This window comes from Sphaerodactylus townsendi, linkage group LG04 (genome assembly GCF_021028975.2).
Source record: "Sphaerodactylus townsendi isolate TG3544 linkage group LG04, MPM_Stown_v2.3, whole genome shotgun sequence".
NCBI classification, from domain to species: Eukaryota; Metazoa; Chordata; class Lepidosauria; order Squamata; family Sphaerodactylidae; genus Sphaerodactylus; species Sphaerodactylus townsendi.
In genome coordinates, this window is record NC_059428.1 from 107,313,550 (window position 1) to 107,328,287 (window position 14,738).

General features: G+C 39.7%; 1 protein-coding gene across 5 annotated transcripts in view; it reads left to right on the forward strand.

Moving 5' to 3' along the window:
* The window catches only part of FGF14 (fibroblast growth factor 14), a 349,911-nt gene that overhangs the window by 244,544 nt on the left and 90,629 nt on the right, over window positions 1–14,738 (forward strand). For all 5 annotated transcript variants that reach the window (XM_048494846.1, XM_048494848.1, XM_048494849.1 and 2 more), the window contains exon 2: window positions 14,047–14,157. In XM_048494846.1, the coding sequence (XP_048350803.1) occupies window positions 14,047–14,157 (111 nt within the window). The remainder of the gene's footprint in view (window positions 1–14,046; window positions 14,158–14,738) is intronic.

Consider the following 14,738-nt stretch of genomic DNA (forward strand, 5'->3'; position numbering starts at 1 on the left):
GTGAGGTGGGCAGGGGATAGTACCCTATGTGAGGTGGGCAGGGGGTAGAAGCTGGAGGCCCACACACAGCAGGTATGTGCAGTGACAGGGCTCTGCTTTTCTTCTCCCCTTCTCCTTTGGGGAGGGGCAGGCAGAAGACAGTCAAGGCTCTGCCCAGCCTGTGGCCCAGTGCAGCTACCCCCATGTCCTATTGTTGAGGAACATCTCTGATTATATTACTTTTGGGGGAAGGGGGATCTTGCTTCAGACGAAATGATTGGTTTATTAATTTCATTTAAACCATTAATGTCTGCCTTCCCCCCAAAAAAGCAACAGTAAAATAACAGGATACTAAACACACACAACAGAACTAAAACAACCAACGGAAAAAAACTTTAAAAACAAAGTATCTATCAACTCCCTGCAGCTACCTACAATCTCTGTCATTTATAATAAATCACCTAGGCTTGTCATCTAGAATGACAAATACTTTAAAATGTTGTTATGGTTCTTGATTAGTTTTAGATCAATGTCCTTCTGGGTTGCTTGCATGTTTAAGATAGTTGAAATAACGTGGAAGACAAGCATTAGTCTCTATGATATCATTGACCTGGGGTCTCTATGAGAGGGTATGCTAATTCATTAAACTGTAGAAACATGTTACAGATGAATGCTGATAGCAATTCAGACCATTGTTGATATCTATTAGAGCTCTAATTACATATCACTTCTTCTCAGGGGGCGCGAATGCACTTGATTAAAATATAATATAAATTGTTCCCTATGGGAATTTGTCTGTTTATCATAGTTGATGACTTCAGTGCAGAGTCCATGCCTTTTCTTGGTTATGCTGTTGACATAGCAGGTTGTCAGTCACTAACCTTGCCCCCCTCCTTTTTAAACAATAAACTGGGATGACTGAAGCAAACTAGCAGATAAGTTTTAACATTAGTCATGTAATTGAACTGAAAACACCAAGAATGATCAAAATGGGAGTAATTTGTGTGTGTGTGTGTGTGTGTGTGTATGTTTATGCCATCCTGTCACAGTTGATTTGCAGCGACCCTTTAGGGTTTTAAAGGCAAGAGACATTCAGAGGTGGTTTGCCACTGTCTTCTTCTGCATGGACTGTGAGAGTTCTGGGAGAACTGTGATTGACCCAAGATCACCCAGCAGGGTACATGTGGCGAAGTAGGGAATCAAACCTGGTTCTCCAGATTAGAGTCCCCTGTTTTGTAAACACTATAAAATGTCAAATGACCTATTCACACAGAACCAGGAATGTTATCCCTTATTTTTCAGTCTAAGGTTAATTGTTAAAAAGTTAATTTGCTATACCATGATTAAGAAAACTTTATCTCCTAAGCCTGTGATGAAGTCAAATATCAGAGGGGATTTCACAACTTATTGTACTGCATATTTTAATATTGCAGAGAGTATGTAGACACTTCAGTGGCCCATATTTTAATGGACAAGGCTGTCCATAGAGAGTTATGTTTTATTATGAGTTTGACTGTCTTGATTGTCTTGAGTGAGCTTATCACTATGGTTTTGCATGACTTGGCACTTGACAGAAGAACTTAATGGTCTTTAATGGCGGGACCTCTCTACAGTCTTTGGAATGTCACACTCTTCAGAAGTGAAGGGAGGGAGAAGGAAATGCTTCAAGGTTAACATAGAAAGCATGGTTATATTGGTTCAGCATATAGCATGTGTATATTTGAAGTGCAACAAGATAAATTCATACCCTTATGTCTCAACTTGAAAGTCCATCTGTCCCCTAATAAGACACATTCCTTTTCTGTCTTATGTGTGTTAGCCCTCCTGGGCAAGAACACATTAACTTCTATATTATGTATAATAGCTAGCACAATTAAATGCTGACTGGTTGTATTAACAAGCATAGTACTTAACAGCAGAACTTCACATTTTTCTGGTTTAGGGAGGCCAAGAATAATATTGTATGAAGAAATCTTTATTCCCTGCAGTTCAATAATATATCTAATGTTAGTTAAATGTATAGATGAAATTCTGTACAGTCACTAACTGTGTGGGAAGCATTCTCAGGAAGGACTGTGCACATGGTAGAAAACGAGATGAAGACCAGGCAGTGATTTTTTATACTATGTTGAGTCAGCAATGTTCAAGTTTACATGTCAGTGTGTTACTGTACTGATGACCCAGTGATAACTGACAAATACCAATCATCCTGCCCTAGCAGATTTAGCCTCCCAAGGGTGGGTTATCCATCTGTGACTGAGAACATTGTGCTTAAAGTCATGAAACTTTACAAAGAAGAAGTTGCTTTTGCCCCACAGTTAATGTAATCATTCAATATAATCATACTTCTGGAAATAATTTTTACATTCTTGTCCTTAACTTTTCACAATTCAACATTCTAATGAAGTTCCCCACTATCACCTAGACCTTTTCACACAGTCTTCCAGCCACATACAACAACAGCACAGATGGTGTCCATAGTTCCCACTCTTGACACCCATGTAACAATTTGGCACATGCATGCAAGCTGTGTGCATAGGCATTGCACAGGCAATGCATGAATATTAGGATTGGAGACCCTAGCATGGTTCAACTTTTTTCATATTTTTTTATTAAACTGCCTATGTGACCAAGACTCAAGGCAAATTGCAGAGTACAAAAAGGAAAGAAAATGTAATCATACAGTATGGGACTTTCAGTGAATAATGCAGTAGCATTTGGAATGCAAAACTGAATGAGAATGTGAACAGTGAACTGCCAGGTGAGCAGTTCAGAATGCAGGCTTACAAAGGCACAAGGTAATGTACCATTCCCCACTCCCATATGAAAATGGTCCCATTACAGTTCTAATTCTGTTGTAAGAATGCCCTCTTGAACGTTTATGCTTTGCACATTTTGGGGAATAATAATACTGTGAGAACATTCCTGACCTCTTCAGGCGGGCCATTTCACAAGGTAGAAGCCACTACAGAGAATGAGTGTGAGTGGCCAATTGTTGATCTTAATGGCAAGTGGGTCAGCTCTCCAGAGAGCTGGAGGCCAGGTCTACCAGTTCTTCTTAGCAGCAGGTAGACCAGCTCTCCAGATATCTTAATTACTGCAGTTGAAAGGAATGGATAGACCTGGCTGCTGGACAGCTGGTCTTCCAAGATGGGAAAGACCTATCAGGTTTGTGGGGAGTGCATTTTGAGTACTTGCCCTGCATGCCATTTTCTGTAGATATGCCCCTGTGTGTGAAAATTGCTTAGTTCAACACAAGATGGCATAACATCCATTTTCAATGCACACAATGTACGGTGGTTTCATTTATTTCATCTAAGAAATGTTTCTTTTTATGGGCAAGGATAAAAAAGTTCACTGGAAACGAGTAACCTCAGAAGTAAAATGGGCGGTCACAGGAAAAGATGCAATGGGTGATGTCAAGGTACAGCAAAGAAATGTAGATGTCATTGCTGTTATGAGACATTATGGTACAAGTTCAGCAAATATATCTGAATGTTAAACACGTGGTATCATTCTTCTTTCTGAAATTTACTTCTTCCAAAAGTATTTAGAAAGACAGTGCACAGCTAGTGCCCCTTATTCCTTTGTCACAGTTTTATTTACTAGTTTGCTTAATATGTGACTAATGATTAAATAATGAATAAGAACTCTAATATACGACATATCCTTGAAGGTGATCCTAGCAGTTATTCTGATATGTATAATTCTCATTTATATTAGTGGGACTGTTAGCTAGGGCCTGAAGGATAAAGAAAATGTTCCACAGTAAGAACCCATAATTAAATCATGGAGCAGGAGGGCAGCTGAGAGTCTGGCTCCTGTATACACCACCCTCTTTGGTACACATCTTCACTTCACTAGCATATCAATGCAAATCTTATTCTACATCAACTTGTCTGTCAAGGAAACTCTGGCTGTCCAGAATCCTCCTCCATGCAGTGAACAGGATTCTGGGTCATACTTATCAGCAAGATGTGTCTTATCACTATCCAGTGATGGTGGAAAGTGTGCTCCAGAACACACCCAACACTCCCATGTTGTGGTTGTATTCAAGGGACATCATGAGTTCTCTCAGCTCTCTCACCTGGGCAAATAGTACTGCATTTTTGATGAGCACCACCAACAAAGAAAGTATTTTCCCCTCTATACCTTTTCAGCTATATATTTTTTCTCTTCCCTCTTTTTAAGGCTGTACTTTTTCTTCACCTGCTTTCCTGTCTCTAAGAATGTAGATTTTCTTGTTCTTTCCCATTTAGGATGGCAGATAGTGTTGCATCAGACAGAAATATTAAAATAGTTTTGTTCATAATACCTTTGGCCTGTGCAGACCTGATATACTCTTTGTGTTCAGCCGTTTCATTTGAAAAGGTCAACCTATTTTTATTTCATTGCACAATTTTTTTGAAAGGACACAAACAGAAAAAGTTTTTTTTATAATAACACAATATATTATCAAAGAACTGTAGGTTTTGTAGGACTTCAGTCATCTAATTCAGCTTCTTACACTAATACCGAAATTCTAAATAAAATATCCAAATCCCTAAAGGATTAGCCTATATTATTGTTGTTATAAGCAGCCTTATCCAGTCTTCCACTGAATAGCCTCCAGAAATGGGAGGCATCCCTTATGGCATTCCCAAGTAGAGTTACACCCTTTTAAATCCACTGATTTCAGTGAGTTTAAAAGGGCATAACTCAGTTTAGGACTGAACTGTAGTTCATTTAATCAGTGCCATTGAATTCAAGTTTCATATTTTGAGCATTAAGTTGTATAGCCTATTCTTACAGTACAACATCAGTTAAAGTTTCCCTTGCCATAGGGGTTCTGGCAGACATTCCAAGTTGATTGCAAAGGGGTAGCCATGATAGTCAGCTTTATCAAAATGAAGGTAAAAATCTAATTTTTGATTTATTTTAAATTGAGTCTTAAATGCTAAATAACCTACATAATGCCAAAGCTTTTCAAATCTCCTAAAAGAAGTGTGAATTTTAAATTTCCAACAGTTGCTCTAAATATGTTTCACAGGTAGGGAAGATGCAGTGTCAAAGATTAATTGATTTCTTAGCTGCAGCAATGTATTAAATCTTAGTTTGCTTTCAGTATATTTCTGCAGGTGGAGATTCCTCTTGATTCATCTCTCCCACTGATCCACTCCTACAAGGAGTCAAAAAGCTAGTCATCCATGTAAACAAACACCGAACAGATCTAAAATGAAAAATAATTTGGTTGATTTACAATTCACCAATTCACCAAAGTGACAATAAAATAGCAATGTTTGGATAGGATCAAATTCCTCTTTAAGATTAATCCAAAGTATCTGGATCAGTTCCCCGACAGCCTATCAGCCCCATCCAGAGGGTGTGTGTGAATCTGCTCGTGTCAGCAGATTTGCTTTCCTCAGGGCACTTGCTCCTGCAGAGGAGAGAATCTAACGGCTTGCAGCTGCCACTCCCCACCCCGTGCTGTAACATGGCTTCGAACTTGGCACCAGCAGCCCAGCAACCCTGCCTCCGGTGTACTGGAAGCAAGCTGGGGGCATGACTGGGGGAGGAGTCAACAGTAGTGAGCTCTCTCCTTGCCAGTTTGTAGGTGGGCTGGACTTGGAACTTATGCTACCCTTTTGGGTAGCATAAGTCCATGAAGTCCAGTGGGGGTTTCTTGCTGGCAGGGAGGCTGTAATGCTTGTGTAGCCTCCCTTACCACCAGGAAACCCCTTGGGGAGCGGCCGAGTAGCTCAGCCATGGCACCACAGCCAGCTGCCTGTGGATGGGGATGCCCAGATTCCTTAAAAATTGATCTGGACTGGGTCCAAATTAAACCCCTGTGTTCTGTTTGACTGTCCTCTTGATTATCTATTCAGTTAATCGCAGGAACCTCTCTGTTTCCCTCCATCATTACTTCCTCTGTAAGGGTGAGCAAATGGCATGGTTCACTTTCTTACAATGAATGTTACCTTAGAGTCTGAACTTCTGTGTAATGTATTCAGGAATCAAGGGACCAGTGCCAACTACCTCTCTGTGATCATTGGCATCTCTGGAGATACCAGACATGCAGATATGACAAGAAAATCCAGATTCAGGCACAGCTGAGGCAATTTTGCACTGAACAGCATTCCTAACATGCTTTCCATTATTGTTGGCCAGTAACTGAAACATGTCACAGAGGCCTTTTCTGCACAAGTCGTTTACCTAGCTTCCAGCCTGCTAAAGCCATGTTTTGTCTGTGGACATCTGCATGTACCCCCTGCATTTGGTCTGGAAATATTTCAAACTATCTTTTCCTTTGGAGTTTTAGTGAACACTTTTATTACAATCTTTTCCCCCAGAAATGTTTCTAGGCAAGGCTCCCTTACCAATGTGATCATATTAATTTGATATTTCTTTCCCATGAAAAAGCCTGGCCACAATCCATGCCCCCCATGCTGTAGCCCAACCTCCTCTTCTGTGTGCTTACTCGATCGCACTCCCCTGTCCCCCACCTTACTCCCCTGTAACCCCCCCCCCTTTTCTCTTAATTGAATCCTCCTTTTTCCTCTATTATTGAATTAGCGAAGTATTGCCTTTTTTTGCTAGAGCTCATGTGTGGAAGAAGCAAAACATATTATGGGAAAAGGGATGGTGTTTGCTGCATAATGAATGACATTGAAACTGTTATTTGGAAGAGGAGAATGAGAGCGAACTTCATAGAAAACAATCAAAAACACCTTCAATACGGGGTAAAGGGGACATGCGTAAAAGTACAAAATGAAGAAGAAAGTGGTAGGAAGCCCCCAGTACTGACCCATGTAAGCTCTAGGAGGGCGGGACGTGCGCATCTAGATTGTTGCTAATGCTGGTGTACCAGGGCCCAGAGTCTTCAAATGCATCTTAATACCATTTTTGATGTGTTGAATCCTCATCCTGATCAATGGCAAATTGACACCCCTCCCCCCAAAAAAGATCTGCTGTCCAAACACCACATTAATGATTTTTCCCTATCTCTGTGAGACATTCATATAAATTGCCCTCACTTGCATACAAATAGCATCAACTGGAATTTCCAGAAAAGGTTTCATATTCACTCGATTTATCTTTTTTTCCCCTGGACATGCATCTTCTGCCTGCATTATTACTAGAATATTAGGCACAATGTTTTAAAATCACTCAATAACATGACAACTGCCCTTAGGTAAAGTTATTTTTTTTCTTTATGTTATTAAATCTACTCAGTCTAAGTAATAAAGATAAAAATAAGAATAGGAAAAAATAGTGGGCCTTCTCCAATTGGAAATACAGTTGAATGATCGAAAAGAAATGAGATGCATTTTAAATATGTAGCCTTTAATTGAGGGAAAATAATTCTTCATGGTAATATGAGAGTGGTGTGGGTCCTCCCCCCCCCCCTATTTTTTGGCATGTGCTGGTACATATCCTGGCTTCAGTCCTATCTACACTTACTTTGAGTAAGCTCAGTTAAATTCAGTGGGACTTACTTCTGAGCAACGATTCTTAGGATTGAGTGGCACGTCTCTCTTAAAATGTATAAGTGAAAACAAAGCTCAGCCTTTTTGTCCGTACTTGGCAAGGCCTTATAATTTGTTTTTAATTGATTGCTTTAGACATAGTGCTAGCAGCAGGAGATGAAGAAAGGTAGGTGTTCATTGCCAAAATATGCAGTAAGACAGACTGGAAAAGCCTTGCATTTTGGCAGAGTACACAAATTAAAATAAAATGCTGGCCCTATTTGCCCCATAATGCTTCCATGAGACATATATTACAGATTCCTGGTTAAATCAGTTTGTGAACGAGTAGAATTTCCTGCTTTGTCAGATAATTCACAGTGTAATCCTCCCCACCCTGTGCACGCAGGTGCAGCTTTTGCCTGTCAGTGCGAGCCAATATATAATTCTACAATAGTAATGTGAGTGGTTCCTTTCCATATTTTGTGCAGTTGACATATTAACAAGAAATAGGACCACATAGAGTGTAGTACATTCTGTGAATATGCCAGCAGCATTTTGGAGTGATGCTTTTGCATATCTAAATAGAAAGAATATACCACTTCATTTCATATGCTTTTATGCATTCTGGCAAGGAGTAAATGAATTTAATAACAAGTTAAGGAACCCTGCCACTCTGTATTATAGAAGAAGCTTCCTGTATATAACAATAGAAAATTGGCTATGGTTCAAAATTTTATACTTAGTAATGCAAATTAGACTGCTGTCCTTTCCCTCCTGAGCTGCTCACTGGTAATCTGGAATACTTTATTTTTCTGTGGAATTTTTCCAGTTGCTTTCCAAATTATAATTCCAAAGGGACTTCTGGAAGGCTATAGCCAAAGTGATTTACATGGGTTCTTGATATAGGTAGAACTGCCAGGTGCAAAAACCTTTGCCAATGTTCTGCATATTACAGATTTTTGTAGGCCCGAATAGCCCACACTTGAAGCTTTAGAATAAAGCCATGATTTATGGGAAGCTGAGGTCAAGCTGGCATGAAGATGAATAACATCTAAAAAGGTGACAGTCACAAGCTTATATAAAAGAATGGACCAATTGAATTACCTTTCCTTAATGTGCCATTGATGCTCTTGCATATGGAGATCTCTTTTCCAATTCAATTGTCCTTTCTATTTTAAGCTCCTTTGCTGAGGAAGATTTGTAACCTACAAAAGTTCACTGATTCATAGGTCCTTCCTTAGTAATCATACTGATGTAGACTGGCTAAATTCTGTGCATGCTATAAGCTGGTTGACAAATGGGTCTGTCACTCTGTTATGTCTCTGTACTCTCTGGATGAAGCTAAATTAAAATGGATTACATGATTTAATGTTCATGGAGGGTTTGTTCATGCACGACAGTTTTGGAATTGCAGCATTCCATGACTGATGAAGGCATTCAGCTACTTGTTGGTTATGCCTTTGGTAGAAAACTGTGGAATACTAGATCCTGCAGGGGGAGGGGGAGAAGCAGAGATTACCCAAACAGTTCCTTAAATTTGGAAGTCTCACATTTTCATCTTACAAGCTGAATGCACAGGGAAACAAATTATAGCAACAAATGAGCAGCAGTGAGTTATTCATTCAGAAGGATTTGCACATGGATTGTGAATATGCATTTTACCATGCAAAATATGGCCTTTTCAAAATCGCTTGGAATTAAGTAATCACTGCCAGAACTTCTGTTTGCACTTAGCTACTTTATATAATTATAAAATCAAACTTTAAAAAAGGTCCTATTGGGTTACATTTCACAGTTGTGACTATTATTGTACTGTCTTGAGTCTGTAAGTGGAGAAAGGAGGGGTTGAAATGCAATAGCATAAACAATTGTCAAAAAATGGAAAACAAGACAACTTGCAAATGGCTGATGGTAGAACTGAAGCCCCTTTTGGAACAGGAGGGGTTCTATTGGGCATGACCCTATTTCTGAATTAGTGTGATACTCCTACAGAAGAAGGAGGAGGAGAAACAGAAGAAGAAGAAGAAGAAGAAGAAGAAGAAGAAGAAGAAGAAGAAGAAGAAGAAGAAGAAGATGATGATGATGATGATGATGATGATGATTTTGGATTTATAGCCCACCTTTCTCTCCTGTAAGGAGATTCAAGGTGGCCTACAAGCTCCTTTCTTTTCCTCTCCCCCAAACAGACACCTTGTGAGGTAGGTGGGGCAGGGAGAGCGCCAAAGATCTGTGAGTAGCCCAAGGTCACCCAGCAGGAATATAGAAGTGCAGAAACACATCTGGTTCATCAGATAAGCCTCTGCCACTCAGGTGGAGGAGTGGGGAATCAAACCCTGTTCTCCAGATTAGAATCCACCTGCTCTAAACCACTAGGCCACGCTGGCTCTCAGGTAGCATTGCCAGTTCAAGGTTAGGAAATACCTGGAGACTTTGGGGGTAGAGCCTAAGGAGGTCAGGGTTCAGAGAGGAGATTGACTTCAGTGGAGTATAATGCCATAAGGCTACTATCTAAAGCAGCCATTTTCTCCAGGTGAACTAATCTCTGTCATTTGGAGATCAGTTGTAATAGTGAGAGATCTTCAGCAACTACCTGAAGGTTGACAGTCCTACCTACAGGGTTAAGACTAGATGTTGGGTAGGGGCAATAGAGCCACTGCATAAATGAATTGCTCCTTTCCCTTCAGGCCATTGCTGCAGGCTGGCTTTCCCCTTCTCCCTATTGAATTATGTGAGATTCGCTAGTTGCCTTGGGTGGAAGGGCGGGGGGGGGGGGCGGGCTGTGTGCTTCCTTTGAATTGACACAGAAGGAAACTTCCCCCCCCCCCCCCCCCCCCCCCGCTCATCCAACATAGTGTATGGTATGGTACATCAATTACATCCGGTGGTGTATGGTAATGTACATCAATTAGAAACATCAGTACTACCACACTGCAGCCACAGGCAAAACAATGCAACTCATGACAATGCAGTGTGATATTAATATATACCATGTGCACATCAAGTGCAAACCAAAGAATCACATGAAGTGAACCGCAATCAACATGAAAGTCCAAAACAGAGATATGATGTAGCTAGGCTCCAGCAATGCCTGTCACTGGTTCCCAGGTATATCTCCTATTTCATGGTCCTATGTCCATTTCGTCAGCATGCATACATGTACTTGCCAAATATGGGTATATGATATTCACAAAGCTCTATTATAAAAATACAAGAGGTTGTTCACAGTATTTCCAATTTGCTCTTAATAAAACCTTAATGCCCAGTTACACATTTATAATACCATTCTTTAAAATGTCTGTTATAAAAACAGGTATTTTACAGTAATTTATGTAATGAAGAATTTTTATAATAAATTTTCATAAATACATTGTTATAACAAATAATCATACAAAATACTTTCAAAATATAGGCATTTATTATGATTTTTAATAATATGTTATATTATGTAATAATATATGAGCCATATATCTTACTTCAAAATCTTATCATTTAAGAGCTTATTTGATTTGATGTGTCAGTTCTATTTCGGCTTAATCTTAGGCTGACTATGTTGACTTTACCATTGTTTTTACCTAGGGACACAGGTACAATAAATGTTGTAGACATTTTTAGTTTGGTTCTGTTTTAATAGGAAATTACCCTGTTCTCCAGTGCTTTTTTGGAGATACTAGATCCTTACAGTGACACAGAGAGTTGGTAATTTATTTTTACCATTAATCTTCAAATTGTGGCAAGATAGAGAACTCCCTTCCGTCAGAATTATTTTCTGAAGTACATATATCTTACTCTTCACTTGGCGTGATGTGCCCTTTGGTTCTCAGGAAAGAAAAAAAATGTCTTTGACCTTTAGCTTTATTTCACAAGAGACAGAAAGCTAGTGAGCATGTGAAGGAAATTAATATCATCAGAAAAATGGGAGATCTGTCCTGACCCCAGCAGCTCAATAATAATATTGCCTTTAAGCTGCTGTGTAAAAGGTAAAGATAGCCCCTGTGCAAGTGTAACCCCTGTGTCAGAATGGGATGACCCAGAAAGGGGTGGAGTCTGAAAAGAAGCAGAATGCTGCAGAACTCATGAGGTTGGAGGAAGCAAGGCTACCAGGCTGGGACCTTGATTGATTTTATTAAGCCCTTAACACCTTGTTTAAGGTAACTGCAATGTTGTGGGGAACTAGTGGGAAGGGAGTTTATTTTTTTTTTGCTATATTTTAAATGTTAGAATTTATTGTTTCAGGGTTTTTGTGTATGTAAATGGTGAGAGTTTTCTGGGAACCTTCATCATCTTGAATCCCGTTCACCAAGCCTTTGAAGTCTTCAAAACCAACCACCAGCAAAGAAGAATTGGACTTGGCAATATCAGTAGACTGTAAATATAAGGACTTGAAATGCAAACCTGAACAGGACCTTGAATTGTAAATGTTAAATGTTGATGTTTAATGTTATTTGTAAAGAGAAGTAAACTGTTTTGTTTAAATTTGGTTCTTTGCAACTCCTTCCAAGTACTGCCCCACAGAACCCACAAGCTGAGGTTACACAAGCACCAGGTCATTACTGATCCATGAGGTGATTTTAAATCATGATGTTTACTAGGCAGACTATGTTTATGGGGTGGTTTGCTGCTGTCTCCCCCAGTCAGCTACCCTTTACCCTCACCACGTTGGGTACTCATTTTGATGACCTCAGAAGGATGGAGAACTGAGTAAGCCTTAAGCCAGCTACCTGAAACTGACTTCCATTGGGAGTGAACTCAGGTTGTGAGCAGAACTTTTGACTGCAGCACTGCAGCTTACCACTCTGTGCCATGGGGCTCTTCAAGTTGCTGTGAACAGTGTCACATATGAAAAGAGCCAGCTAGTCTGTGTGCCTGATGATAGTTTCACAAAGACTGCAAATCGGATGGTGATGTGGCTGAATCTAGAAAATAATACCACTGTTTCTCCATTCATATGCATTTCATTTTGGAAAAGCATTTAGTAATGTATTGACCAGTTCTTCTGATTCAGATTGAATCCTGTGCAACTGCCTTTATGTCCTTTCTAACTTACCAAATTCATATTATTAGCAAATGATCTTCAGGATCACAACATTCTCATTGAGGTTTTATTGTTTTAATTCTGAATAGGTTTTAATGTGAATTATATATTATTAAATTATTGTATTTTATGTTGTTCGCTGCCCTGAGTCCTTCGAGGCGGTCTAAAAATCTAATTTTAAACAAACAAACATTCTCATTGAGGAATAATGTGGGAGGGTGAAAAGGATTGTGAAGGATTTCACTGCAGTTTGCATGCATTCCCTCTTGTAACATTCCTGTAAGGAAAATAATGTAATGTTTCCATTGGGACTGCATCCTGACTAGAATGTGGTGTCTTTATCAGTGCTGTGTAGAAAGTGCAACTTTGAGCCACTTTACTCCAGGACCAGATTGGGGAAAGTCCTGGGGAGCCATTCTCCTTCTGAGTCCTCTTTACCCCTGGTGGCCACACATCGAATGGGCCAGAGGTCTACTTCTGTAAGCTGGCAGCTTTCATGAGGGAGATAGGGGCTACTGCCACTGCACATGAGCCATAGCCCCTATCTTATGCAAGGCAGATACCCCTCACCCATACATACTTGCTCCTTCCTTCTCTATTCTGGTGGGGACAGAACTTCTTCCCCCTGGTTTCATTGGGGGTGGGGCCACTAGCAGACTGGGGTCAGAGCCCATTCCAGATCTGTTTTTGCCTCCCAGTCAACCCCTGCTGTAATCAGTGTGAAAGGTGGAATTTTAATAAATAACATTCAGATCTTCAATATCTAGTGTGGCCAGCAGCCCCACCCGCTGCTCTTCTTTCCCACTGCTGCTCTGAATAGTGGTGGTTTTATTGTAGAGTTTCCAGAGATTCCTAGAGAGGAATGACATAACTTCCAGGTTTTCTGAAAAAGTGGTCTCTCACTGGTTGCCAGTCCAAGCTTGAACCCCTACCAATGTCCAGGTCCTTGCTACAGTGTATTTCTACACATTCATTGCATACAAATACAAGCCATGCATGCTTTAGGAAGATTCCAGCACAAATGCAAATTAAATGTCACTGCCTTCTACAAGTTGTTGGGGCAACAAGGTGGCTTTACCTTAAATGAGTGGTTTTTGTCAATGATGGAATGAGCAAAATTAAATAACTGACATTTTTAGTCCTAAACAAAAATTTGCATGAAAACAGGTTAAGCATTGACTGATTTTTTTCAGTTTCTTTATATCTGAAACTCTTATCAACTTGTGATATTAACCACAAAGGAGAGAACAGTGGGATAGCTGAAGGTTTATCTCTTAATGATCACATGGGTCTGATTCATTTTGTTTACTTATTTAATGCTAGGGCAACATTAAAGAGTTGGTCACAAGTAATTCCCTCTAAATTCCACATTGGCATATTTGGTTGCTCTTTCTAATTCTGTGGGAATGACATGCTAGGATAACAGTGTTATCTCATTTGGAAATTTGTTTTCTCTCTGTAGTGATTTGGAGGCAGATGTTAAGAGTAGTTACTATGGCTGCCACAATAATTTCCTTCTCCAATGAGAGTTGGAGGAGGTGTCTTGTGAAATGGCTTTGAGGCTAGTGACAAAATATGTTTGTCTTTCAGATCCCCAGCTCAAGGGTATAGTGACCAGGTTATATTGCAGGCAAGGCTACTACTTGCAAATGCACCCCGATGGAAGTCTCGACGGAACCAAGGATGACAGCAGTAATTCTAGTAAGTGATTGCTTTAGGAAACTGTGTCCGCCTCACACACACATTACAGATAATACAATTCCAAGCTGCATGTGCAAACGTGATTTTCTAATAGTTTGTTGAATTCTGATGTATCTTTTGGTAAAAAGGGGGTGGTTTTTTGGAAGCGGAGGGACATTTTAACAACATAAAACACCAGTATATATTTTAAAGAGCTAACTTTTCCACACAATGTGGCAAATGTGATCTTGTGAAAGAAATACTTAAGGAAATTCACTGAGCCCTGTTTCATGTTGGATGGAACTGATTTCTAAATGCATCCAGAATGATTGCTAATTTAGCAGAGAGAAAAAAATCTATTTCTACTACCTGGTTTCAGTAGTTTTATCAGGTTAAGAATAGTCATTTTTAATTTCTATGGTAATAATAGGAAATGCTTATGAAAAATCACAATATTACAAAGGGCTGTTTTAATAATATGTCATGTGTAATGCTGGATTTTGCAGACAGATTTGTGAATTTGTACATTTGAAAATAATATGTGCAGTTCTGATCGCCATACCTCAAAAAGGATACCACTGAGCTGGAAAAAAGTATAGAAG